Genomic DNA, 27,471 nt, shown 5'->3' with positions numbered 1-27,471 from the left:
ATTATTCGTATTAATTTAGACATTATTAAACTTTGTTATATTCGTGTTTTTTTTTTTGTCTTCTTCGAAATATTTAAAATCCGCGAATGTCGTAACAATAGATTGCCTGCAAAAGTATGTAGGATGTAAGTATTCAAAATCCTGTTTGGTACTTAACTGTTACGCTGAATTGATTTTTAACAATGTTGAAGTCCACAAGAAGAATGACTCTGAGCCGACCATTTTTATTTTACTCTCAATAACCGTGTATAATAAAGCAGAGAAGCAATATAATAAACCACAGCGTCAGACAAACCTCTGACATCCCAGACTCGAGATTACATTTTAAAACTTGTCTCCACTACAGGATTGGGTACATGCTATAAATAATTCATTTAACTGTTGTTTCAAAATGAAATCTATAATCGAATACAAATTAACGAGGTATATATTTATTTCTGAAATATTTTGTAGCGTTTTTCTTGCTAATAAAATAGCGTTTCACTTTTTTCCTTTTAAGTTTAGACACTAAAGGCTTTCTGGCCATAAATCTTGTACAGTTTATTTTACTGGCCATGTCATCTTGTGGCTGAAGTGAAAGGTCTATTCCATATTCTTCTACTAGACTGACCATGTCGCGCTGGCTATCGTTATAGAATGTTTCTAAAAGGCTTCTCGTTTCGTTCATCATTGGCGACATGTAATTTGATTTATACTCCAACTCTCTACATGCCATTTTCTCAAGCACATACGGTCCTACGTTGTCTGTAAAAAAAATGCTTTCAAGTAATTCATAAATTTTCTACAACAGAAAACAAAATACTCTTTTGCGCCTGTCACAAGTAACGAGCTCCTGGTCTTTGTTAATCTTGGTTTTTTTTTAAATCTAAGTTCATTTTATATGTTTGTGAGTTTAGTATGACGTCCTTTTTCTTGAACTACACATGTAATATATATTTATTGCTTAGTGGTCAGCTGACGTCGGACTCTGAATTTGGTATTTTTCTCGCTGTGTTGAAGACCCGTTGTGATTATGAATGGTCGGGTTGTTGTCTCTTTTAAACATTCCCCAATTCCCTTCTGTATTTTATTATTGTAATACAAACAATATAGTACGTCATATATGACGTCACAAAGAGTTTGCAGTAAAATACGTACCTCTAACGATTCAAATAAGTGACACCGGTAACGAAACATGTATAAAACAGTTTTTCAAGCTTTGCATTACAATAAAATGGTAAATACATGAATATTGATTGTATAATTATTTATCGTACAATATATGTCGCACCCGCATGCAATCTGGAACAATTAAAAAATCTATTAGCAAAACAATATTCATCTATTAGAAAATATACAGATATTTAAGTCTCACGGTATGGAACTATGACAAGCATTAACAAACGAAGTTTAACAGTTCGTGTACTTTAAGACATATTGTGTTTTTTTCAATATACAAAATATTCTTTAATATTAACATACAATTTTGTTTCATAATTAAGGGGTGCATGTTTAGTACCCTTGAAATTTCCATTATTTGACTATGTTAATCGTTTTCGGAATTTTTATGATTAACCAAATCATATTTATTGATAAACAACATATATTTCAATGTATCATGCCATGGATTACAAAATATGAACGTGCACATTAAAATAATCAACAATGTTTCGGTCGAATCTTCATTTGTTAAAGTGGACTCATCATTCTATACAATTAGAACATTCACAATGCTTAATATTTTGCAAAACCATACACTATAAAACATGCAAAGTATGAGACAAAATATTAATTTTAAGGACGAGAGTATTGTACATACCCAGATTTAAGAATTTGAACACCTTCATCAGAGTTCCTGCTATATTATGTTCGTAGTCTTCTGTGCGTATTACCATAAGCTGATCTTTGTCAAAGACCTTTAACCAATCACGCAGAAAAGTACTGTAAAACCCCGAGGATATTGGTGCCTGAAACGTAAACACGGTTTTGTAATCCGAATGGAAATTAAAATTGAACTAAGCAAGTCTCCAGGAGTACTTTATTTTACTCGATTAATGGTGGTTGAAATTTTGATGAAAACATATATATAGTTAGTGTGGTTTATTTTCAGAAATAAATCTTTAAGAAATGTTTACTTAGAAAGTTACCGAAATTATAGATATATAAATAAAGAAATACACTTGCAAGACACATAATCACTTTATGCTCCTGTCCCAAGTCAGGAGTCTGAAGTGGGTGTCGTTGAACTGTTATCGATTATACACACTGAATGAAAATTAAATAGTTATGTTTCCGTGGCAGGAATAAAAAAAAATCTTTTGCTATCGTCTTAATCATAATCAAACATACCCGTAACCTTTTATATAGAACTGTGTCATATAAACATGCCCGAAGACTTTTTCTAATGGTACAATTAGCAAAAGTAGACACAGCATGTTGAACATCTTCATGGAATTCCTTGGCACTGGGATATATATTGATCGCCAAATTCTTATGTAGGTAATGACTGTAGAGTCTAAAATGAAATAATTTAATTTTTGATGTAACGTTTCTTCTGATTGGCTGACAGTGTTTTGTTTATCAGCTGATAGACATAATTTTGTGATGTTACCATGACGTCATCAACGTTTTTTTCACAATTTACCCTGGTTTAAAATGGAATTTAGAATTAAATTATAAGTAATAAAATTGAGAAAGGAAATGGTGAATATGTCAAAGCGACAACCACCCGACCATAGAGCAAACAACAGCCGAAGGCAACCAATGGGTCTTCAATGTAGCGAGAATTCCCGCACCCGTAGGTGTCCTTCAGCTGGCCCCTAAAATATGCATAATAGTACAGTGATAATGGACGTCATACTAAACTCCGAATTATACACAAGAAACTAAAAATTAAAAATCATACAAGACTAACAAAGGCCAGAGGCTCCTGACTTGGGACAGGCGCAAAATTGCGGCGGGGTTAAACATGTTTATGAGATCTCAACCCTCCCCCTATACCTCTAGCCAATGTAGAAAAGTAAAAGAATAACAATACGCACATTAAAATTCAGTTCAAGAGAAGTCCGAGTCTGATGTCAAAAGATGTAACAAAAGAAAATAAATAAAATGACAATAATACATAAATAACAACAGACTACTAGCAGTTAACTGACATGCCAGCTCCAGACCTCAATTAAACTGATTGAAAGATTATGTCTTCATCATATGAATATCAGGTACAATCCCTCCCGTTAGGGGTTTAGTATCATATTATCATAAAATATATGAGAAGAACACAACCCGTGTCATGCCAACAACTGTTTTTTTTTTTTTTTTTTTTTTTTTTTTTTTTTTTTTTTTTTTTTTTTTTTTTTTTTTTTTTTTTTTCTGTCTATTCGAAAGAACATACAAAATGTGGCGCACACTTTAAAATACCACGCTAAGCGGGTGATTCAGTGTGCATTAACTTTTTGATGCTAGTTCTTCATAGATACAGAAAAATATGACTGTCATTCTGGCCTTCAACAACTACAGCACAAATACCGCATAGCTGGCTATAAATGGCATGAAATAATTCAATTGTGAAAAATAACTATCTAATTTATACGAAAAATAAATATGACAGACAGAACCAATGATTACCACTGAACAACAGGATCCTGACTTGGACAAGAACACAATCATATTTTACTAATAACCAAAAGATTTATGCATCTTAAAATCTACGTTTCCATAACGCCAAATGGTTAGATTACTACTACCTTAAAGTGTTATGTCCAGAAATAAATAAATCAATGGATATAAGAAGATGTGGTATGAGTGCCAAAGAGACAACTCTCCATCCACGTAACAATTTATAAAAGTAAACCATTATGGGTCAAGGTACGATCTCCAACATGGAGCCTCGAGTCATCTCGAACAGCAAGCTGAAAAGGGCCCCAACAATTACTAGTGTAACACCATTCAAAGGGGGAAAACAACGGTCTAATCTATATAAACAAATCACTGATTCTTATTTGTGATAGCTAATGCATCAAATCTTTTATCAAAGTAGACAATTCCGTGTTTGCAAAGGCTTCATAATATTCAAACTCAATAGGTTTTCTATTGTACATGTATTTTCGCCAGTGTATTAATATTTTAGGATCGCTGTAGTTCAGTTTGTATAGTTCAACAATATTTTTAAAATGAATTAAAAAAAATACGGATTCATGAATTGATACAATATCTGACTTATATCAGGAAACATAATTCTGTACGTGCATTAGCGCTCGACTGTAACCTCAATTGTACAGGATTGTCAGTTTTCCTACCGAAGTTCGCTGTTCTTTTAAGCTTTCTCCACCAATAAAAATTGACCGCCACGAAATATGACAATAATGCTAAATTCTCTCTCAAAGAATTACCTTTCAGCTGGGTCTCGTATAACGAGAATTAGCCTGATATTTGGATTTATATGAGATATCAGATTCGGTGTCATATAAACTGGTTCTTCTGATGTAGGATTATTCTGCGGTATCAATGCCCAATCAAAAGGGTACCAGATGTCCATTGGATCGCCATGACCTTTATAAAAACAGGGAAAATGAATGAACTGAATAAGCTTTCTTAAGGTTCTTTTTTTATTGGTGGGATTCGTATTACTCTGTCCCTACTTTTCGTTGTTGTGTTTTGTGTGCTGTTGTATGTTAATTGGATTTTTCCCTCATGTTATTCTCTTTACTGATGAGTTTGAGTTAGTTCTTAGGTTTATTTCGCCTCTATTTTACGTATAATTACCATTGAAACTTCTTTCATTCGGGACAACACAGGACATAAGAGTTTTCTCTACTGTTTTTACAATAACTGTTGTATTTGTTGATAGTTTATAAAAAATGATTTTTTATGTGCCTTTTATATAAAACAAGAGGCTCTCAAGAGCCTGAATCGCTCACTTTTGTTTTTGCCTAAATCTTTCATAAATGATTATTTTTTATTTTCAATACATATTTAAATGAGTGGCTTAGAAATGCCATTTAAATGTTCATTGTATTTGTCATATTTTCTTCTTCAAGCAAAGAAATGCATTTTTACCATATGTTTCATTTTGCTAAAGTGTCAATGTTACTTGACGTGCAAGGAATTTTTTTTACAAAATATGAATAACTTGTGTAAAATTGTCATTAAAGGGAAATAACCCCTTAAGGGATCAATTGACAATTTTGATCAACAGTTTTAGTTTGTTACCCCGATATCGTTTTTTGTCCATGGATTTATGAGTTTGAACATCTGTATACTACTGTTGCCTTTATTTTGTACATCTCATTAGCTGAACATTTTTTTCTGTTTACAGTTTATCATTATCTTCAATAATATAAATAAATCAGATATTAACCAAAAACTGCAATTTTTTCTTAAAATAACAAATTTAGAGGCAGCAAATCAACAATGGGTGGTTCGGGATGCCGAAAAACTTCAGGGCTGATAGATCTTTACCTTTTGAACATTTTTAACCAAAACAGATTTGCTCTCAATGCTTTAGTTTCTGATATATAAGCCAAAAACTGCATTCGATCCCTATATTATATTTTCAGCCATGGCGCCCATATTTACAAAATGTAATGGATACAATTCATAAATTAGATTTCAAAAGGAACATTCTTTAAAGTTAAGAAGTATTAGGCACAATAGTTTCAGTGGAGAGATTGTTAAATGTTAGCAGACTTGAACAAAATGTTTAAAATTGTTTTAAAAGGGCAATTACTCCAAAAGGAGTCAATTGACAATTTTGGTCATTGAATGTCTTGTAGATCTTACTTTGCTGAACATTATTGCTGTTTATAGTTTATATCTATCTAAAATATTATTCAAAATAATAACAAAAAACTGCAAAATTTCCTTAAAACTACCAATTTAGTGGCAGCCACCCAACAAGATGGTTTTTTTTTTTCGATTTGTCTGAATTGCAGGGCTGATAGATCTTCACCAATTGAGCAATTTATTCCTTGACAGATTTGCTCTAAAAGCTTTAGGTTTTGAGAACTGTATTTAACACCTTGTTCTAGTTCTAGCCATGGTGGCCATGTTCGTCGATGGATCAAAACTTCGGATACAATTTATAAACAACATATTATAAGGGACATTTAGTTCAAGCTGGAAGGTTTTTGGCCCAGTAGTCTCATAAGAGAAGGTTATTTTTAATAGTTTACGACGACAGACGACGGACGCCAATTGACGGCATAAGATCGCATCGGGCCCTTCGGGTCCTTGTGAGCTAAAACGCTGACTTGTTGTACCTGTTTACGTTATGATAATATTATGATAGCACACGCGACTTTCCCCTTCACATGAAAGGTTGGAAGTAGTAAGACTAGTGTACAAACTGATTTGATCCTACTGGATCTTATTTGTTTTTCTTTTCGTGTCAACAAATTGAAATATTGTGTATTATGTATAGTAGATGTAATTGCTCCTCAACTTTATACTTGTTTGGCTTTTTAACTATTTTAATCTAAGCGTCACTGAGGTGTCGTATGTAGACGAAACAAGCGTCTTGTGTATCAAATTATAAGCCTGGTATCTTGATAATTATTGATAGAAGATTTTTTCCCATTGTACATATTTTTATTCGCAACATGACAATGTTTTGTTTTATTACAATCAATACTTCTTTAGTTACAGACAAGATGATAGAAAATTACTGTCATCCAATCAGAATCATTGATGCAAAATAATTGCATTATAATTATTATTTTACCTGTCACGAAGTGTGAGTAGTACATATCTAAGTCATAACTATATGTAAGTCGTTGTGGTAAGACATCAAATAGGTCGGTAAAATTCTTCAGTGTTGAAATTGGACCATCTGAATCTAAAAAGAAAAGCATAGTAAAAATTATTTGTTATCCAATGATTGCATTCTTGAAAATTTTGTAATGTTATTTTTGTAATTACACATAATCTCTTTTATAAAAAGAACCCACTTTATATTTGAAATTCATACATATCAATAATACACCTGAGAAATCGCGGGAATTTGAATCGTAGCTTCGTGTTTATTTTCCAAATTTACACGACAAACTGAAAAAAAATGCTAATGTTGAAAGTAAATGTGTAAGTAAACTGGTTTCGTCAAGATATTCTTTTCATTTTCCGTTTGTCCTGAACTTAAGTTTATTAGTTATACAATTTTTTTCTGGTTTTAATAACATTGTGTTGCATTGTCGTTTGAACTGATTTATCTCTTAGACCAATCTGATTTCATCTAGGTATATATTTTACGCTGCATTGTCTTGTTATTTTGGATACTTACATGTATGAACTCTTTTATAAATTGTAGCTTTCCTGATCGTGTGCTTATATTGGAAACGATAATCTAAATCCGAATTGGATGACGGGGAATATTCGGAAACTATCTTCATTTCCAGATTTTTAGAGGGTAACGACGCGCTTTTAAAAGGCATCGACATACTTGTGTATATATACATTCAGCCAAAAGTTAAGCACCACCGATATATAACTGGCAATATTTTTTTAACTATTGCGAAAAAAATATGTATGTTTCGTGTTATGAATTGCCTTTAACATACACTAAGACAATTCATTACGACCAAAAAGATTGAACTCCGATAAAGCAGCCAAGTAAGTTTGTATTAAAGGGCTTCTGCGCGTTTACAAATACACTGTTTCTCCAGGTGGTCGTGTTAGTGTGCGAACATTGGTCCGTCGACTTCACAAAGGCAACCGAAGAGCAAGTCGTATTGTCAAAAGACATGCCCTAACAGGCAGGCACTGTAAAGGCAGATTTCAACAGGATAATGACTATCTATACTCGAACATGAGAAGCTAAATAAACACTCATTGGTCAGATAAGAGTCGGTTTATGATTCGACCAGTAGTCGCCATAATACAATTTTCGCGGGGAAATAATAAGGCCAATGACCAAAACAACATTTGCCCAATGATTTCATTCGGTCCTGGTTGTGTTACAGAACGGGGTTGCTTCTTATACCGTTGTAAGCCGGGTATGCATATCCTGTAGGGTCACATAAACGGACAGACATTTAGTGCCTAAAAACATTGTAGTCTTTCATTTGATAATCCCCAAATTGCGGCAACATGGTCACGACCCTTGTACATGGACGTCAAAGCTAGACCACATAGGGCAAGGATTGTAACCGAGTCCAAAGAGCAAAAAGCCATTTACACTATATTTTGGCCTTTCATGTTTCCATACATAAACCCTATCGAGCATGTCTTGGATGTCATTGGCAGAAATCTCAATCGCAGAGATCAACCTTCACAAAATTTTGTCGATATAAAAGTGGTAATTGTTGATGAATGGCTAAGATTTCCTCAACTCAAGTTTTGAATGCTTGTAAAGAGTCTTAGACGTCGTGTTATGGAACTGTACTGAAAGAGAGCTAGGTTGTTACACATGCTATTGACTCAAATATTGACATTAATTTGGCGAACATACCAAAGATTATTTTTAGGAAATTTTAATAATATTGGGTGATTAATTGTTGTAAAAAAATAAAATCACAGTGAAACTTAAATTCCGTTTCTGATTTGTGTAATTTACTATTTCTATGAACATAAAACCTAAATGCATAGAACCTTCATAAGTGACCAAAATTGTATGTGTGGTTTGTTGTAAATGGTATATGTTAGCAAACTTGCTACATGAACGTTTTCTTTTTTTCGAGGAATAATTGATTTTTTTAAATTGGAAAAAATGTCGATGCAATAAAAATAGTTGGTGCTTAACTTTTGGCGGGCTGTATATATCAATATAAAATATTAAAATTGAGAAAGGAAATGGGAAATGTATCACACAGACAACCCGACAATAGCACAGACAACAGCAATTGTTTGTAAACTTTGCGGAAATATCAATTACCGATAATAACCTTTTTGAAATGAAAGTATTTCTTGATATTAAGAAACTAAAGCCCAAACAAAAATTAAATTTGCAACTGAAATGTTCTATTATAGTCAATAGTGTTAACATAGATAGATCTCATCAATCAAAATGTTTTCCTTTTTGGATATGCATGAAATATTCACAGCTAAACATATAACAAGTAACCATATATAAGAAGGCCTGGTATATGATTGTATATGAGACAACTTCGTACATTTTACGGACGCCATTACGAGTTGGTAGACCGTTATATTAGACCTGAGATCACCCCTAGTTTTTGGTGGGGTTCGTGTTGTTTATTCTTTTGTTTTCCATATTGTGTCATGTGTACTATTGTTTGTCTGTTTGTCTTTTTAATTTTTAGCCATGGCGTTGTCAGTTTATTTTCGATTTATAAGTTTGACTGTCCCTTTGGTATCTTTAGTCCCTCTTTTACTATCAATCAGAGTTTAAATACAGTGTATTTAAACAACGACCTTTTATGAAATTTCGTTGCAATGTCAACTTACATTCGCCATGCCGATTCCATCACAACTTGCGTTCAACCTAACTGTTTCCATGATAACTTACGTTCCCAATACCGTTCTCCTGACAAATTACGTTTACCATATCGTTTATATGACAGCTTAATACGTTCACCATACTGTTTCCATGACAACTTACATTCACCATACCGTTTCCATGACCAGAACCATGTTTCTTTCTTCATTAATCCTTTATTTGGCATAATCTGGTGATGTATCATCAACCGGCGGAATAAATCTGTCGTTCCTGATTTACATACACCAAAAATGTGGAAGTATGGCAGACAACGAAGGTGTTCATTTTCTATCCAACACGGGTTCTTATAATTCTCCAGAAGTCTTGGTCTTTTCTATAAGAAAATATATAGCGATACACGTAAGGATGCTAGCTACTCTTTTCCCAAAATATCATGGTTTTTAAAGACTGCTTTGATTTCATAGTATGTAAATAAAGGAACTAAAAAACAACTGGAAACATATCATATTCCATGTGCTTGTTTTTGCAATAAAACTCATTAAAACTTTGGCGGTTTTTTTTCTCTCTAGATCTTTCACACATTTATTACCAGCAACTTTTTTCTTTCAAAAACAATGAAAAATAACAATAATTTTATAAAAATTTTAAATACATAAAAATGTACTGCTTTTTAAACTTACCATAATGTAATAAAATCATGAAAACAAAAGTAATGGTTAGCGAGCAAAATGAAAAATGAAACTGCATGGATAAAACCAGAGTATTCCGAATGTGTGAAAAAAGTTTAAAAACAGGAGCAAACATCATTAAGCATTATAAATCCTCAATTTATGTTAAAAAAAATAACTCAAAGTTGTCTGACCGACGTAATATTGTTAGTGTCAATATTTCGGCTGAGACACATTTTCTTAACACACAAACTGGTAGTTGAATATTGTCATACATGTAACAGTAATGGAACTTCAACCCTTTGTACTTAACCAGATGCTCATTTCGAAAAAGGATGTTTAAACTGACAAGTGTAATGATTGAGGGCAAATTTTTTTGAAGTCCTCAACTTTATACAAACGTTTGTATCACGTGCTATGCAGAGTCGTAGAATGTTTCCCCGTGTTTGAAGTGAATACGCGTGTTCTTAATATTTCTCCAAAAGAGACCAAATGACACAGAAATTAACAACTATATGTCACTGTACGGCCTTTAACAATGAGCAAAGCCAATACCGCATGAACTATAAAAGGCTCCGAAATGACAATGTAATACAATTCATACGGGAAATCTAACGGCCTAATTTATGTACAAAAAATGAACGAAACACAAATATATAATACATATTTCATGTTATAATATATAACACGAATATGTAACACACCAACAAACGACTGAATTAAAGACTCCTGACATGGGACAGACACATATACTAGTATACAGAATATGTCAGGGTTACACAGGTTAGCTTTTTCAAGGACGTGTAGTTTTTGTTAATTCAACTGTCTTGCCAACTGTTTTATAAGAATGTGTTTGGTGTTTTTTTAGAAAATGAATATAACAATATAACACTATAAATCTTAACATTCGAAACTATCTTTTTAAGGACCTTGAACGCTCCAGATGTTACGCACGTTATTGCGTCAATACCGTGTAATCAACCAGTCCACACTAATAAACAGCTTTTCTATAAAATCATAACAGTTAAGTTATATAAAACTTATATCCATAGACTAGACAGGTAAATACTATTCCGAAAAAAGTACAATTTTTTTTATCATATTTTACTTTAGTCTAAAATAAGGACAACATATTGACAAAACGTCAAAAATATGCGTGTCAGACGTAACAGACTATACGCATAATCACTTTAGCAGGGGTGTTTGTGTTCTTCAAAATAGTGTTATATCCACGAATATTCGAATGAATGATATGCTCCATATATAAAGTATAACAATATTACTGGATATGTGTTTCTGATACGACCAACGCTATTTTTTGGCAAAATCAAATAGTGTCCATATTGGTCAGATTTTGGAAGATGTTAAGTTATCAAAATTTATAGGTTTTAAAATATAAGAATATATGATATTTCGTTTGTGTAAATTTGGCTCACATATGTGCATACATAGACCATATCAAAATCGAATTTTTGGAGCAATCACACTACATCTAAAAATGCAACGGCTTCTGGCAAATGTCTTGCAAGAAGTCCAATGTCGGATTTCGCCGTTTTTTACAAATAAATTGTCATTTGCGACGTTATTTATTAAAAATTCAGATTAGTTGCATGCTAAATAGTCCTTTTCCGTAATTGTGCTTTAACTTTACAAAACAGCAACATACTTTTTGATAACTTGCGTAGTCAAAACGACTTCGTTTTCAAAGAAATGAAATGTCTTGCAAGTTTGTCCACTGGCCGATTTTCGTACGTTTTCAACGTTGTCGATTCGGGGTTCGCTATTTATGGTGGATCATCTGTACTTAGTTCCTCAGATAGAATTTTCTTGATAGTCAAATACTATCAACAAGACCACAAAGCATCATAAAAAAATCCGATGACTGGGTTTGTTCGTTTAGATGAGGTTCTTAAGTTGTGAAAAAGTTTTGTATCACAAGAGGATAACAAATCATCTTTATCAAATTTTCAAATTTGGGAATCGTTAACTGACTGCGATATTTTTTTTATTTCTCTGCAATAAGATTCATGTGTATAGAATTGAAAGTGAAAATAAAATTGGGCCTAAAGCGTGGCTATATACCTCTCCACATCATACAAAGCTTGTAAACATATGAGATGAATTATAATTAACCTTTTTTTCTGACAATCATTTCATTTCATAATCTAATATTGTACCGCTATTAAAGAAAGTATAGTGAGTTTTATAAGCAAGACCCGTTTAACTTGTTATTCTCGACAAACTTTTTATATTGAAGCAAAATATATATCCTCCGCCTTTTCAGATCTAAATGGGAAAACATTGCACTTTAATACGTTTTATGTCAATTGATCTCTGGTAGAGAGTTGTCTCATTGGCACTCATCATACCGTATATATCTTCTCATTTCATAAAGATATGCATTACCCAAATACGATATATTTTGTTGTTTGGTGCTTACGTTACCTTCATTGGGAAATATTCAATGCATATTCAGTACAACAAACATTATAAGAAGTATCCATATTGATGTGCAAAACAACAATTGCAAGCGAAATACAAAACTTATACCAAATAATCGGTAATCGCCGTAAAACGTAAAAATTTGACATTACCATTTGAGACGCAATATCGTGCTTAACGTCTCTGAAAAGCAAAAATTTGAAAACAAAGATGTATTACACCAAATAAACACGAAGAGCTACATGCATATGACAAACACATATAGCTATTTAGTTTATGTTACCTTTGAAGATCAAGCAATTGTATAATGATGATTAAAACCTTTTTATTTATGTTCGTACTCATTATTTCATTAAGATAAAAAGAAAAAAGCTATTTTTATTGAATAATTAATTGCAAGGGTCCTTTAAGTGCACAAAACGTGGCACTCTTTTACACAAAAAGTGCACAAAACGAAGTACTCTTTTATAGGAGAAGTGCACAAAACGTGGTACTCTTTTATAGGAGAAGTGCACAAAACGTGGTACTCTTTTACACGAAAAGTGCACAAAACGTGGCACTCTTTTACAGGAAAAGTGTTCAAAACGTGGCACTCTTTTACACGAAAAGTGCACAAAACGTGGCACTCTTTTATAGGAGAAGTGCACAAAACGTGGCACTCTTTTATAGGAGAAGTGCACAAAACGTGGCACTCTTTTATAGAAGTGCACAAAACGTGGCACTCTTTTATAGGAGAAGTGCACAAAACGTGGCACTCTTTTACACGAAAAGTGCACAAAACGTGGCACTCTTTTATAGGAGAAGTGCACAAAACATGGCACACTTTTACACGAAAAGTGCACAAAATGTGGCACTCTTTTAAACAAAAAGTGCACAAAACGTGGCACTCTTTTAAACGAAAAGTGCACAGAACGTGGCACTCTTTTAAACGAAAAGTGCATAAAACGTGGCACTCTTTTACACGATGTCCCTAATCTAACATAACTTGGCTGCGTATTTATACATCCTACACGGCTCACTTTGACAGGCTCACGTTGACAGGCCCACTTTGGCAGGCTCACTTTGACAGGCCCACTTTGACAGGCTCACTTTGGCAGGCTCACTTTGACAGGCTCACTTTGACAGGCTCACTTTGGCAGGCTCACTTTGACAGGCTCACTTTGACAGGCTCACTTTGACAGGCTCACTTTGGCAGGCTCACTTTGACAGGCTCACTTTGGCAGGCTCACTTTCACAAAGGTAAGTGACTTTATTTCTATGTCCTAGTGGACAACATTGAAAATATGATGAAAAAAAGAAGATATGTATGTTAACAAATGGCAACAGTTCAAGCAGTATGTATGGTTAGTTTATGAGAGCTGTTTACTATTGGGGTTTACATAACATATAATTATTGGCATAATCTACAGTAAAGTGGCTAAATAAAGTCACGCCAAAAGATAATTTAAAGAGAAAATTATGCAAGTAAATAAGGAAAAGCGACAAATTTAGGTGCTTAGATATTAAGAATAGAGAATTAAGAGCAAAAATATAAAGAAAAGAGAAGAGTGAACCGCAAAATTAAAGATTACAACATGAAAAACCCAAATAAAACCCTATATTTTCTGTCCATCCAAGTCAAATTTTTAAAAGTAAACTATTATAGGACAATATACGGTATTCCAGAAGCAGCCTTGGCCCACACTGAACAGCAAGCTAGGGCCCCCAAAATGACCAGTGTTAAACAATTCAAACGGAAAAACCAACGGTCTATTCTACATGTATATAAAAAAAAAAACGATAATGTTTGGAAAATATAAATTGGAGGAAAACAAAATAAACTACATACATTGCCCACTCCGAAATCAAATTCAATTCATGATTAAAAAAATCACTTACCATGCAAAGAATGTCCTCGACTGGTTCTCTGATTTTATTAAGGTTCTTCTGGGGTACCAGTTCTAACGTTTCAGTACAATTAAAAGGATATGAAATATTGGGCAAATTATAGTGTACGAATTTATATTCTGTATTCCGAAAATCCTTTACATTAATAAATGACCTGTCAAACACTTGAAATGAACGCACAGATTTGTCACGTGACTGCATATGGACAGCTGGAGTCTCAACATGGATATTATTTTCGTACTTTTTGCTCATATATATCCAAGCAAACAATGGAATGTATCCACAGAACATAATAACAGAGGCTAAACATCCTAATTATAATCTGCAACTAGAAATAAAATTAGTTTTGTAGTAACCAAAAACCATAGTACCAATACTAAAGTTTGAACTTAAAAATTCCTTAACCCTCTCCCTTTCACACCGATACAGCTTACCGGTGAAACCAATTTCAAGATTTTTTTGGGACATTTAGATTTGTTGAATCGCCATTTGCAGACGTAACCAGCAATGCGATTTAATGTGCAGCAAACCTCAATCATTATGAGTTAATAAACAAGTCGCCCCTTACTGATGTGTATTGTTTCTGTAAAAACCATTTATTTTTCTTCGAAATTTGCGGAATGTTCTCAAAAAGAGGTGCAAAGAAAAGTGCTCTTTTAAGAGGATTTATGACTTTTTTCAATAACTGTGCAGTGAGTTTTTGAAGAATAGTATTAAAACTAATAGTTCTAACTTGTACACTAGTTACAAATGTAATTTTTAGTGTAGCAGCGCAATCACAAACTTGAAATACACTAAAAATCTGAAGTCATTTCTTAAAGATATTATAAGAAAAGGGACAAAAACCGCTAAAATATTCTGAATTTTGTTTGCAAAGTTGAAATAGATGTAACAAAACATGGTTTCGTAAGTGTTGCGGTATACTAAAGTTAAAAACACTTTTGTTTGAATAAAGGAACATGTATATTTTAATGAAAAAATGACAGTTTAAAGAGTGGATTCCTCCTAGATTTGCGTAAAAATCGTGCATTTGGCAACAAAAAATTATCATCTGAACACATAATTCCAAAAAGAAAACAAAGTGGGTGAGAATCGTTGTAATATTTTTTTTTTTAATTTCTTCCGTAGTAGTAGACTTAAGTACTTAAATTTCAATATATTCGCTACAATGCCAGTGGCGCAGGGGTACGCTGATCTATCCCAAGGCGCTAAGATTGAGAGTTCGAATCCCACTACCGGAGTTGGAAAAATAATTTCCTATATTAAATGTAACTTAAATTAAATGTAACTTAACTTAAATGTAACTTAACTTTACTTTACTTTCAATTTAAAAAAGGAAACCTACAGAATTTTTTTAAAAGAATGTGTGTGCAAAATCGACCCCCTTTTTTTACCCCCTTTGTTCGATCAAGGGTGTCCCAGAGCAAGCTAGCATTGGTAATTCATTGACTTTTCCCTTGTAAAAACAAAGTTTAGGTTGCTGATTGATTGAAAACGAATAAGACAAATAACTAGGGTCCAAGTTTGAAATCGGACAAAAAGAGCGTCTAAAATCAATTATTTTGACTGTTACGGACATCGATATTTCAAGGCCTATAGCACGTTATGCGTCTATTTATACCACTATGATAACTTATATGGCTTCAACAGACTCGTGACATTGTGTTTCCACCAAAATCTGACCCTATTAGCCCACCAATATGTCTCTGCACGACTTTTTGCCTAAGGATTTCGCATTTTTTCACTATTTCTCCAACAGTCACGTGACTTTTGAAAATATACCACTTGACCAAAAAATGACGAGTTATCTTCAAACTTCGTATTTTTTGAAATATTTTACCAATTATCTTTCATTTGAGCCCAACATGACATGTGTAGGACCATTGACGCGAATGCTGTATTCATTTAAACTTCGATAATGTATTTTCGATAAGTTAAGGTCTAAAACGCATGAAAGGGAAAGGGTTAAACAAAATATGACCTGAGGTTGCCTACACATTTTGATGTAGATTATGTTGCTCAGTCTTTAGTTCTCTTTGTCGTGTTTTGTATTATATCATTTTTCTTGTAATCTTTTTTCGTTTTTTGCCAAGACATTATCTGTATTGTTTTTTACTTATTGATTTTGGAGTTTGGCGCACTCTTTATATATTGTGTTTGTTTACTGTTACTTGTCTTTGTCGTTTTTGTTTTTTGTCAAAACCTTGACAGTTTATTTTCAACTCTTGAGGTTTAATATCCCTGTAGTACTATTCACCTTTTGAGAAATAGGACGCATTGTTGCATATTAAACTTATGCAATTAAATATGGATTGTAAAATTGATAAAGATTCAGAAAATAATATATATAATGGAAAACCAACTCTACCAGATACTGAAGATATATAACATTTAAAACGCAAAATTTTGAGGTTTCCGTTCAACATGTATGCAGAAAAAACTGTCACGGTTTTGGCAAAAAACAAAAGCGACAAAGACAAGTAACAGTAAACAAACACAATATATAAAGAGTGCGACAAACTCACAAGAGAGGTATCCAAAATCAATAAGTAAAAAACAATACTGATAATGTCTTGGCAAATAACGAACAAAAGGTTACAAGAAAAATAATATAATACAAACACGACAAAGAGAACAACAACACAATCCACATCAGAATGTGTAGGCAACCTCAGGTCATTTTTGTTTTAGGAATTCTTATGTTCAAACTTTAGTATTTTACTATGGTTTTTGGTTATGGTTATATTATTGTACTCTTTGTAACTTGTATCCATGAAAACACTGACTTAACAATGGTAAGAATGACCTAGTATATACTATATATTATATATATAAGTACGTCTGAGTCAGTGACAACTCTACAACAGATGTATCCATCGGATCGCCATCAATGATGGTGATACATGGCTGTGTACATAATGTATATATATATATACTGGTTTCCTTTCCTCCATCTGCTTGGCTCTGGAAACAAGGACGACTTAGATACCCGTATGTTGTAAGGCAGATAACCAACATACGAGTTTCAATTATTCGTAATTGACGGACAGATATTCAATCCGTTTTAGTTTTTGAAACATCGGTATACAAAATTGATAGAACCTCTTGTGATAAATTAAGATCACACAAAACTCATTAATTAGTTTCGACTCTCTTTGATATTGTATAATATTATCATTTGCGAAGAAAGGTCCGTCAAAGCTATTTTTATGTAAGAGAGTGACCACACGATAAACTGTTAGCGCTTTTTTTGTTTAAATATGGTGTACTTACGTTATCATATTCAATTTAATTTCTGAACATGTTTACTTTTGCAAGAAGCTGAAAAATAAAACATAACATAAGATTTGTAAATCAATGAACATAGAAATGAAACGGCGAACGTGTCAAAGAGACATTAACCTTACTAAACAGCATGCAGAAAACACCCCGTGACCACCAAAAAAACCTTCAGCTGGTCAAAAATTAACGCATTATATATTATACTAGTTCAGCGAAATGGACACCATACTAAACTCCGAAACATATAAATGGACATGAACATGAAAAAACACACAAGACAAACAAAGGCCATCCAGATGTTTGATCATCGCAATAATAAACATCTTAGAACATTAAACAAATTTGAAATGCTTACACTAATAAATGTAAATTGCATTGTGTATGATTTTTCGTTGAATAACTGTATCGCAAAGGCCATAGACGTTGTTTGTATGCTGCTTGTATTCTAGAGTATTATCAATATTAAACACACGACATTTGTTTTGTTTGTATGCTGGAGAATTAACAATATACCACACACAACATTTGTCTCGTGTGCAAGCTGCTTGTTACTGGAGTATTTACAATATGACACACACAACATTTGTCTTGTTTGTATGCTGCTTGTTTGCTGGAGCATTAACAATGTGACACACACAACATTTGTCTTGTGTGCATGCTGCTTGTTACTGGAGTATTAACAATATGACACCCGCAATATTTGTCTTGTATGTATGCTGCTTTTTACTGGAGTATTAACAATATGACACACACAACATTTGTCTTGTGTGCATGGTGCTTGTAACTGGAGTATTAACAATATGACACACACAACATTTGTTTCGTGTGAATAGTGCTTGTTACTGGAGTATTAACAATATGACACACACAACATTTGTCTTGTATGTATGCTGCTTTTTACTGGAGTATTAACAATATGACACACACAACATTTGTCTTGTGTGCATGCTGCTTGTAACTGGAGTATTAACAATGTGACACACACAATATTTGTCTTGTATGTATGCTGCTTGTTACTGGAGTATTAACAATATGACACACACAACATTTGTCTTGTATGTATGCTGCTTGTTACTGGAGTATTAACAATATGACACACACAACATTTGTCTCGTGTGCATGGTGCTTGTTACTGGAGTATTAACAATATGACACACACAATATTTGTCTTGTATGTATGCTGCTTTTTACTGGAGTATTAACAATATGACACACACAACATTTGTCTTGTGTGCATGGTGCTTGTAACTGGAGTATTAACGATATGACACACACAACATTTGTCTTGTGTGCATGCTGCTTGTAACTGGAGTATTAACAATATGACACACACAACATTTGTCTCGTGTGCATGGTGCTTGTTACTGGAGTATTAACAATATGACACACACAACATTTGTTTTGTGTGCATGGTGCTTGTAACTGGAGTATTAACAATATGACACACACAATATTTGTCTTGTATGTATGCTGCTTGTTACTGGAGTAATAACAATATGACACGCACAACATTTGTCTCGTGTGCATGGTGCTTGTTACTGGAGTATTAACAATATGACACACACAACATTTGTCTTGTGTGCATGGTGCTTGTAACTGGAGTATTAACAATATGACACACACAATATTTGTCTTGTATGTATGCTGCTTGTTACTGGAGTAATAACAATATGACACATACAATATTTGTCTTGTATGTATGCTGCTTGTAACTGGAGTATCAACAATATGACAAACACAACATTTGTCTTGTATGTATGCTGTTTGTTACTGGAGTATTAACAATATGACAAACACAACATTTGTCTTGTATGTATGCTGCTTGTAACTGGAGTATCAACAATATGACAAACACAACATTTGTCTTGTGTGCATACTGCTTGTAACTGGAGTATTAACAATATGACACACACAACATTTGTCTTGTATGTATGCTGCTTGTAACTGGAGTATTAACAATATGACAAACACAACATTTGTCTTGTATGTATGCTGCTTGTAACTGGCGTATCAACAATATGACACACACAACATTTGTCTCGTGTGCATGCTGCTTGTTACTGAAGTATTAACAATGTGACACACACAATATTTGTCTTGTATGTATGCTGCTTTTTACTGGAGTATCAACAATATGACAAACACAACATTTGTCTTGTATGTATGCTGTTTGTTACTGGAGTATTAACAATATGACACACACAACATTTGTCTTGTGTGCATGGTGCTTGTTACTGGAGTATTTACAATATGACACACACAATATTTGTCTTGTATGTATGCTGCTTTTTACTGGAGTATTAACAATATGACACACACGACATTTGTCTCGTGTGCATGGTGCTTGTAACTGGAGTATTAACAATATGACACACACAACATTTGTCTTGTATGTATGCTGTTTGTTACAGGAGTATTACCATTTTATGACACACACAACATTTGTCTCGTGTGCATGGTGCTTGTTACTGAAGTATTAACAATGTGACACACACAACATTTGTCTTGTATGTATGCTGCTTGTTACTGGAGTATTAACAATATGACACACACAATATTTGTCTTGCATGCATGCTGCTTTTTACTGGAGTATTAACAATATGACACACACAACATTTGTCTTGTGTGCATGGTGCTTGTTACTGGAGTATTAACAATATGACACACACAATATGTGTCTTGTATGTATGCTGCTTTTTACTGGAGTATTAACAATATGACACACACAACATTTGTCTTGTGTGCATGGTGCTTGTTACTGGAGTATTAACAATATGACACACACAATATGTGTCTTGTATGTATGCTGCTTTTTACTGGAGTATTAACAATATGACACACACAACATTTGTCTTGCGTGCATGGTGCTTGTTACTGGAGTATTAACAATATGACACACACAATATTTGTCTTGTATGTATGCTGCTTTTTACTGGAGTATTAACAATATGACACACACAACATTCATGATATTTGTATCCTGAAGCATTAACAATATGACACGTAACACAATATTGGTCGTGTTTGTATGCTGCTTGTTTGCTGGAGCATTAACAATATGACACGTGACACAATATTTGTCACTTTTCTGTATTTTGAATTCGTAGCATCCATTTACATGTTTGCTTGACTACGTTATTTTTTTACACGAGTTTGCTATCTGTTTACATCTTTATTTGTGTTTGTATCGCTTATATTACAATCGGAGGTCTAGTTGATAGTCAATAAGATGGCGTCTAGACTAAAGTACATACGAAATGAAGCCTAAGCCATGTGAATTAATTATTTTTTACTTTGTATATATAACTTAGATAAAAGTGGAACAACCCGACCACATATGTCCATCTCATTATATATCTTTTCAAAATTCACCCAAATTTATCTTATTTACGATTTTGGGCAATCATCTTGTTTTTTAATATCTTGCAATCTATTAAGAAATAAGTCATGATCTTATTAAAACCGTTAAGTACACACATAAGATTGATAATGTCATAAAAAGTAAAGATTGAGAGACTTGTAAAATGACCCTAGTGTGAACCAAATTGAGCGGGAACCTGACCAACCTCTGTGAATGCATGTAAATTGTGTAGTTTAAATGGTTACATTTTCATTTATTAGATTTACGTTCCAAGATTCTCATCCCGATTTATGCTGTCTTTATGGAGAATTGCACTTGTTAGTTTGTTTTAGAATATAAATCACTAATAAATTTATTAAAAGATAATAAATTATTGTATATGAATCCAGCATTGGATGTTAAGCAACCAACATATAAACTTTGGATTTAAAAATAATGAATAATAATAATAATAATGATAACTACATTTGTAGTATCTAAACAAAGTTAACAAACTCCGCACCCCCTTGGCTACATAAAAAACGGGGTAACAACAAAACAAAACAAAAACAAGGCAAAACACAAACAACACAAAGACCTGATATACATGTATGATCATAATGTTTGTTTTCGGAAGATTATATCTGTTTAAAAAAACCTTGCATTCTCATTTTACACTTTTTTATAGTCACAACTTAGTGTAGTTCTGTTCTGTTGGAATATATTGTATGTTTAGCATCGTTTTGGTAACTCAATGTCTCGCTCGCTCTTGACATTTACATTTTACAGCGTTTTTTTACAGTAATAATCACTATTTTCCCTTTTTTTTCCTTTGGTTTTTTTTTTAAAGTTTTTATAAAACTTTCGCATTGAATTAACATTGCAACTATCAGCATCATAAAAACGATGAATTAAATATTTGAGAAACCAAGTATAAACTTAGATACCAACATTTGTTTAAAACCAACTCAATATACGAGGACGTATTTTATCAATACAAAATAGTTATACGTCCTTGTAAAATAGATTAGATCTGCGATGCATGACGGATACGTGATACTATATTACACAACACACAACATGTAGATAAACTATACGTTAACAATTTTATGTATGACCTGTTTCGAACTACACGATAGGTCAGTATTAGATAACTATATGTCCGAATAGACATTTAATTAAATGTGTTTGTTGTTCACTGTCATTTGGCTGGTTAATATATAAATAAATAACGTCATCACAAAGTGAAATAATTCTAAAGTTAGTTCGGAAAACCTACTAAATAACAATATTCGGTCACTTTGCATGGTAAGTTTTTTCTAATTCATATATGCTTATATTATGTACAAATACACACACACATAAGACTTAGTGTATGGCGTGTTCTAAGTTGATATAACATACAATTTAATGCATTCTTTCTAAAACCAGTTGAAAAGTTATAAATAAATTTCATGTTAATTCGATTTAATCATATTTAAAACCGAAACCGAAAGTAAAACAATGGGATAACTTTCAATTATGTGTAAATCGGTCTTAGTTTAAACAGTATTTAATTTTATTAAAGATATATATTACAATGTTACATGAAGTTCAAATATGGGAGTCGGAAACAAGTTTGGAAAACTTTTATAAATCGGTCTTCGTCACTCATCATGCTCATGTAAATGTTACCGGACGAAAAGTTACTTTAAAGTTTTTCAATAATTCATAATGAATGTCGTACATGCATTTTAAATGTTTTCTTGTTTAAATTATTCTTCATTCTTAAAAATAGAGTTTATCTATTCCAAATGCTCCAATCAATTATAGATTAATTTTCATAGTTCAAAACTCAATTGCAGTTTTTAAACGTGCGAAAAAATAATCCATGGTCATGCTGAAAGAGTAAAAAACCCTGAAAACATCGTTCACAGACAATGCACGTTTGAAACGACACTCACTTATACTTTTTATTGGAAAGCAAAATTTAAAAAAAAGTTAAAAATTTAAATAAAAGCACATGTTAAAGTCAGTATAGTGTAACAGTAAGTTGATGTGGAATAATTGCCTATTAGACAACTCTCCACTGGAGACCAACATGATAGGAACTATATGTAGGTCGCCGTATTGCCTTCAATAGTTAGCAAAAAAGCATACTGCTTAGCAAGCTATGAAAGGCCTCTGAATTATTAATAAAAATAATTCGAACGAGAAAAGTCTCTGGATCAGCATGTTACATGTTCACATGTTCTCGTTCTCGATATACTTGTAAAGTATCCACTGGACGGTAGGCAACACATACTATATCAATTATGCAAGTCGTTAGTGTTACCAAAACATTAATAACAATAATCTTTTTATTTTATAGGAATAACGTAAATTGGTTTGATGTTTTTTTTTCATTAGGCGAGAGTCATTTCATTGTTTAATTATTTTTACATAGGTGGAAAAAATTAAATGAAAATGGATAAACAACAGAAGCAGCGTACTATTGAAAACGAAAAAAAGTGGAAACATTTTCTATCTAGTATCAAGAGAGTGCATAATTTTCAAACAAATAATGTATGTATAAATTCTAAAATTAATACAAAATGTCTGGCAAATGAATTTGCGAACAAGTTGTTAAAGAAGAAAGGAGGATTTATTGAGATTAGTGGAAGTAAAAATACAATGGAAACGTATAAACATTTTAATGTTAAAGAACCCCAAACCAAACCACACAATATGGATTTTAACGACAGAAACCAGGTGGGTATGTCACAGGCAGACACATGGCCAAAAGAAAGATCTAAATACATAGAACCATATAATATGTCTGATACTGATTCTGCCCGCCGTCAGCTTAGTTTCGAAACAACGAAAACAATAGTTTGTGATTCGTCCGACGAAGAAATGAGTCCGAGTATTTTAAAACCAATTCCTTCGGAAAAGTTCGGTTATCATTGGAAGTCACAGCCCCGGTTTGATATTTCAAATGAAATAGATTTGAGTCCCAGTAAAAAAATCAAGTTTGAAAAGGAACTTTTCGCAGATAAAACAATGGAGAACCGAACAGAACAAGCAACCGGAAGTTCAAAAGAGGTTCATGAAAAATACGAACAAGAGAAGGGAGCAACTGAATTAGACAATAATGAACCTGGCGCAACATCAATGTCTGAAGACAATATGTCGAGCCATGCGGGAAATGTTAAAATTAATCGAAAAATAGATATCGTTACAAATCCAACATCAATAAAATCAGATATTGATAATTCATACAGGGATACAGTCCGGAGAATCGAAAAGTCAACAGACTTTTCCGAAGCTCTGGGAGATGGGGGAATAGATGGCTCAACAGAACCAGGAGCAAATACAGTGATAGCGATACAGGAAGAAAACAGAAAAGTGACGACAAAAAATAAGGTCGACGATAGACCTGTCACACTACAAGTGTCAGCAGACGATATTTTCCATATTAAAGCAAATTTTGAAATTAATCGTTTACGAGATCGAAATGAAAATATTCCAAAGTCAAAAAAATCTGACATTGATAAATCATGCAGTAAATGGACTATACCAAATATTGCAGAATACTTTGATTTTGATAAATCAGTTCGAAAAATTGAAATGCCGACATATTTTGACATTGGTGCTGAAAACGTGTCAGAAAATATTCAATTAGAATTAATTCAAAAACTTCAAGTTTTTAAGTCTGTGCAAAAACATAAAAGCAAGCAAGATAATGATAAGGAAATTATTTCACATTTAAAGTCTCTCACGGCAACAGAATGCGGAAGTAGGCTGGTATTAGACGCGTTACTTATTCCACTGTGTGCATCGTTAGGCTTAAACATCGAGGTAGACAAAAATATAGATTGCAATTTTCTCCCGAACTGCAGATTTGATTATTGCATAACTAAAGGTGATAAACTAATTGGGTGTGTGGAAACAAAAAGTATCAAAAGTTTGAACGACAGCGCCGTTGCGCAGGCTTTGCTGCAATTGCTAATCTTGCAGACGAATTTATTACGAGTTGATGACCCCTTGACCACCAAATGTCCATTGTTTGCTATTGTTACTGATGGGCATAGATTTGTTTATATTCAATTACAGGAGTCTGTATTCAAATTTGAACACGAAGGAGAAAAGGTTAAAGTTCGCGAAATCGCACATGAAGACGATGTTAAGTGCATTTTAGAACAAGTCGGTTACCTAATGAATGAAGCAACCGCTGCACTAAAAGGAACTAACTTGGGCTCTTGTACAGTAATAGAGACAAACTCAACGAGTTCAAAAAATTTAGTGCCAAATGTAATTAATTTAGATGATCAGAATAGTGAGAACCCGCATATAATTGTCATTGACTGAGCCATGCTGATAAATAAATTGAACATTAAATCATGTAATCGAAGTATAAACTCGTGTTTTAGCTTTTGATTTTGTCATTTGATCAATCTACTGACAGTACTGTAAATTCAGAAATTATTGCGTTCATTTATTATTGCGAATTAGTCATTTTAGACTTAAATGCGATTTGAATTTTAACGATTTGGGGGCAAATCCTGCTTAATTCATATTTGAAATATTTTAAAATGCGAGTTTTAATCATTGCGTTTACAACTCGTCTCAATTTTTGCAACAATAAAAACCTCGCATTAATTTCTGAATTTGCAACTAAAATATAGACCTCTGGGGTGGTGTTCTCGAAAGTATCCTAAGATTCGTCCTAAGTCATAGATAAAACCAATTTTAGGATGGACTTAGGATCGACTTAGGACACTCTTAAGTTGTGTCTCGAAGCTAACTCAGACACATCTTATGTTAAGACGTCCTAAACAAATCCTATGTGCGAAATTCTTACTTGTTAAAGGGGTACTAGCTGTCAAATTCATGGCCACCGATTTGACTCAAATTCTCATATTAATTGATTTATAACAATGTAAAACATTTATCCAAACTATCAAAAGTCTAAAATAAACAGTTTACAGAGCATGGGGTAGATAATATATAGATTCGTTTCGTGTGTATTTTAGTCCAGACGCCATCTATTTACCTATCGATTTGACCTCAGATGACCATATAAGCGATGTAAACAAAAATAAGATATGAATAGATTAAACCAACACGTGCAATTGGATTTTTATAGGTCTGTTTGATTTTATTTTATAGATTAAAAATAGATGTTTCTCATTGTTTTAACCGTATAGCGAAATTTGACGAAATTGAACCTTTTTGGCTGCAAAAAGCGAATTGTTATTTCACTATTTCACTTTCATTATTGATTGAACAGAAAAAAGCAAACTTCAAATTTTTTATATATCTCGTAGCCAGTGCCCCTTTAAAGTAATTGTTTGATAAAACATTTATTAAAGACGAAACCATATGATAAAATTGTTTATGAAATTTTGTAATAACATGTATTTGATTAAATGCATGATTTCAAATGTAATTATAAAATAATATCAAAAAGGATCGTGATTTAAACTGGAAAAAAAATTGTTTTGAAAAGAGAATATTGAATTCGTAGTGTCATCGTATCGTAAAATACGAAGTTCAAAGTTTAAAATCATGCACAATTTCTGTATACGAGTTAATAACCGATGTTGCGTTTCATTTTATCTTCATCTTCACGTAAAAAATTGAGAAAAAAGCATGCAAAAAGTTAGGATGAAGATATGATGATCTTAAGACACCTAATTATGTGCCCTAAAGTTAGGACGAAAAATGTATATATCCTAAGTTAAGAGAGCTTCAAGAACACGACTTAGGACAAAGACTTGTCATAAGATGGTCTTAGGACACATCCTAATCCTAAGATAACTTCGAAAACACCACCCCTGATTTCGTTATATTACATATGAGTCGTGTAATGAAATCAAAGATCTATATTTTAATAAGATTGCCATTTGATTCGAGACTTTCCTTTTTTAATTTTCCTCGGGGCTCAGTATGTTTGTTATTTTACTTTTGACCGATACTTGTTTTCCAATTATCAAAAGTGAAACAATCTTGTCTCTTGTTCTTATTATGTCGGAATTTTTTATTTGTCTTCTATTTTTAGTATCAAGTTTCAGCCACTTCATATCGAATAGAGTTTGCGTAGGCATTTGAAAATTCCAAGAGAAAAAAGGACTTGAATCGAAACTCAAAACATTGAATATTTAAAAGAATAAAACTTTGATTAGACTAATAAATGGAAACATAGAAATATAAAGGTTCCGCGTTTAATCCGCATACTGTAGAACTGACGACAGGAGATATATTTTGTGTTGTTGTATACTTGTTAAAGATATGTTATCCCATGTTTTGGGGTTTGTTATTTCTTTATATTTATCATACATTATGTTTATTATGTAATTAATCTCGATAAAATTTATATGTCAATACAATATTTGATAAATAAAATGGAATTGTATTACAATTAAAAAAAACTTACCAAAATTACATAGTTTGTTATTATATCCCATTTCAATGTTAAGAACTTTACGAACGATATCTGGATAATTGATAAACTATGTAGAATA

At 32.7% G+C, this 27,471-nt stretch overlaps 3 protein-coding genes across 3 annotated transcripts in view; 2 read left to right on the top strand and 1 right to left on the bottom strand.

Moving 5' to 3' along the window:
• LOC139497170 (uncharacterized) overlaps nt 1–27,471 on the top strand; it is a 545,683-nt gene that overhangs the window by 379,027 nt on the left and 139,185 nt on the right. The window lies entirely within an intron of this gene.
• On the bottom strand, nt 416–27,471 carry LOC139497139 (carbohydrate sulfotransferase 15-like). Its single transcript, XM_071285231.1, has 9 exons — nt 27,384–27,471; nt 17,638–17,685; nt 14,356–14,692; nt 9,530–9,740; nt 6,698–6,811; nt 4,368–4,527; nt 2,329–2,494; nt 1,799–1,946; nt 416–744 (listed from the first exon to the last, which is right to left on the bottom strand). Exons 3-9 carry the CDS (start codon nt 14,653–14,655, stop codon nt 416–418), a joined length of 1,428 nt encoding a protein of 475 aa, XP_071141332.1. The 5' UTR covers nt 14,656–14,692; nt 17,638–17,685; nt 27,384–27,471.
• LOC139497138 (uncharacterized) lies at nt 22,145–25,365 on the top strand. The gene is made up of 2 exons (XM_071285230.1): nt 22,145–22,294; nt 23,412–25,365. Exon 2 carries the CDS (start codon nt 23,426–23,428, stop codon nt 25,313–25,315), a length of 1,890 nt encoding a protein of 629 aa, XP_071141331.1. The 5' UTR covers nt 22,145–22,294; nt 23,412–23,425; the 3' UTR covers nt 25,316–25,365.

Source organism: Mytilus edulis, chromosome 12, assembly GCF_963676685.1.
Source record: "Mytilus edulis chromosome 12, xbMytEdul2.2, whole genome shotgun sequence".
In the NCBI taxonomy this organism is placed as follows: domain Eukaryota; kingdom Metazoa; phylum Mollusca; class Bivalvia; order Mytilida; family Mytilidae; genus Mytilus; species Mytilus edulis.
The sequence above is the reverse complement of the archived record's forward strand: the minus strand, read 5'-3'. Positions and strand labels throughout refer to the sequence as shown.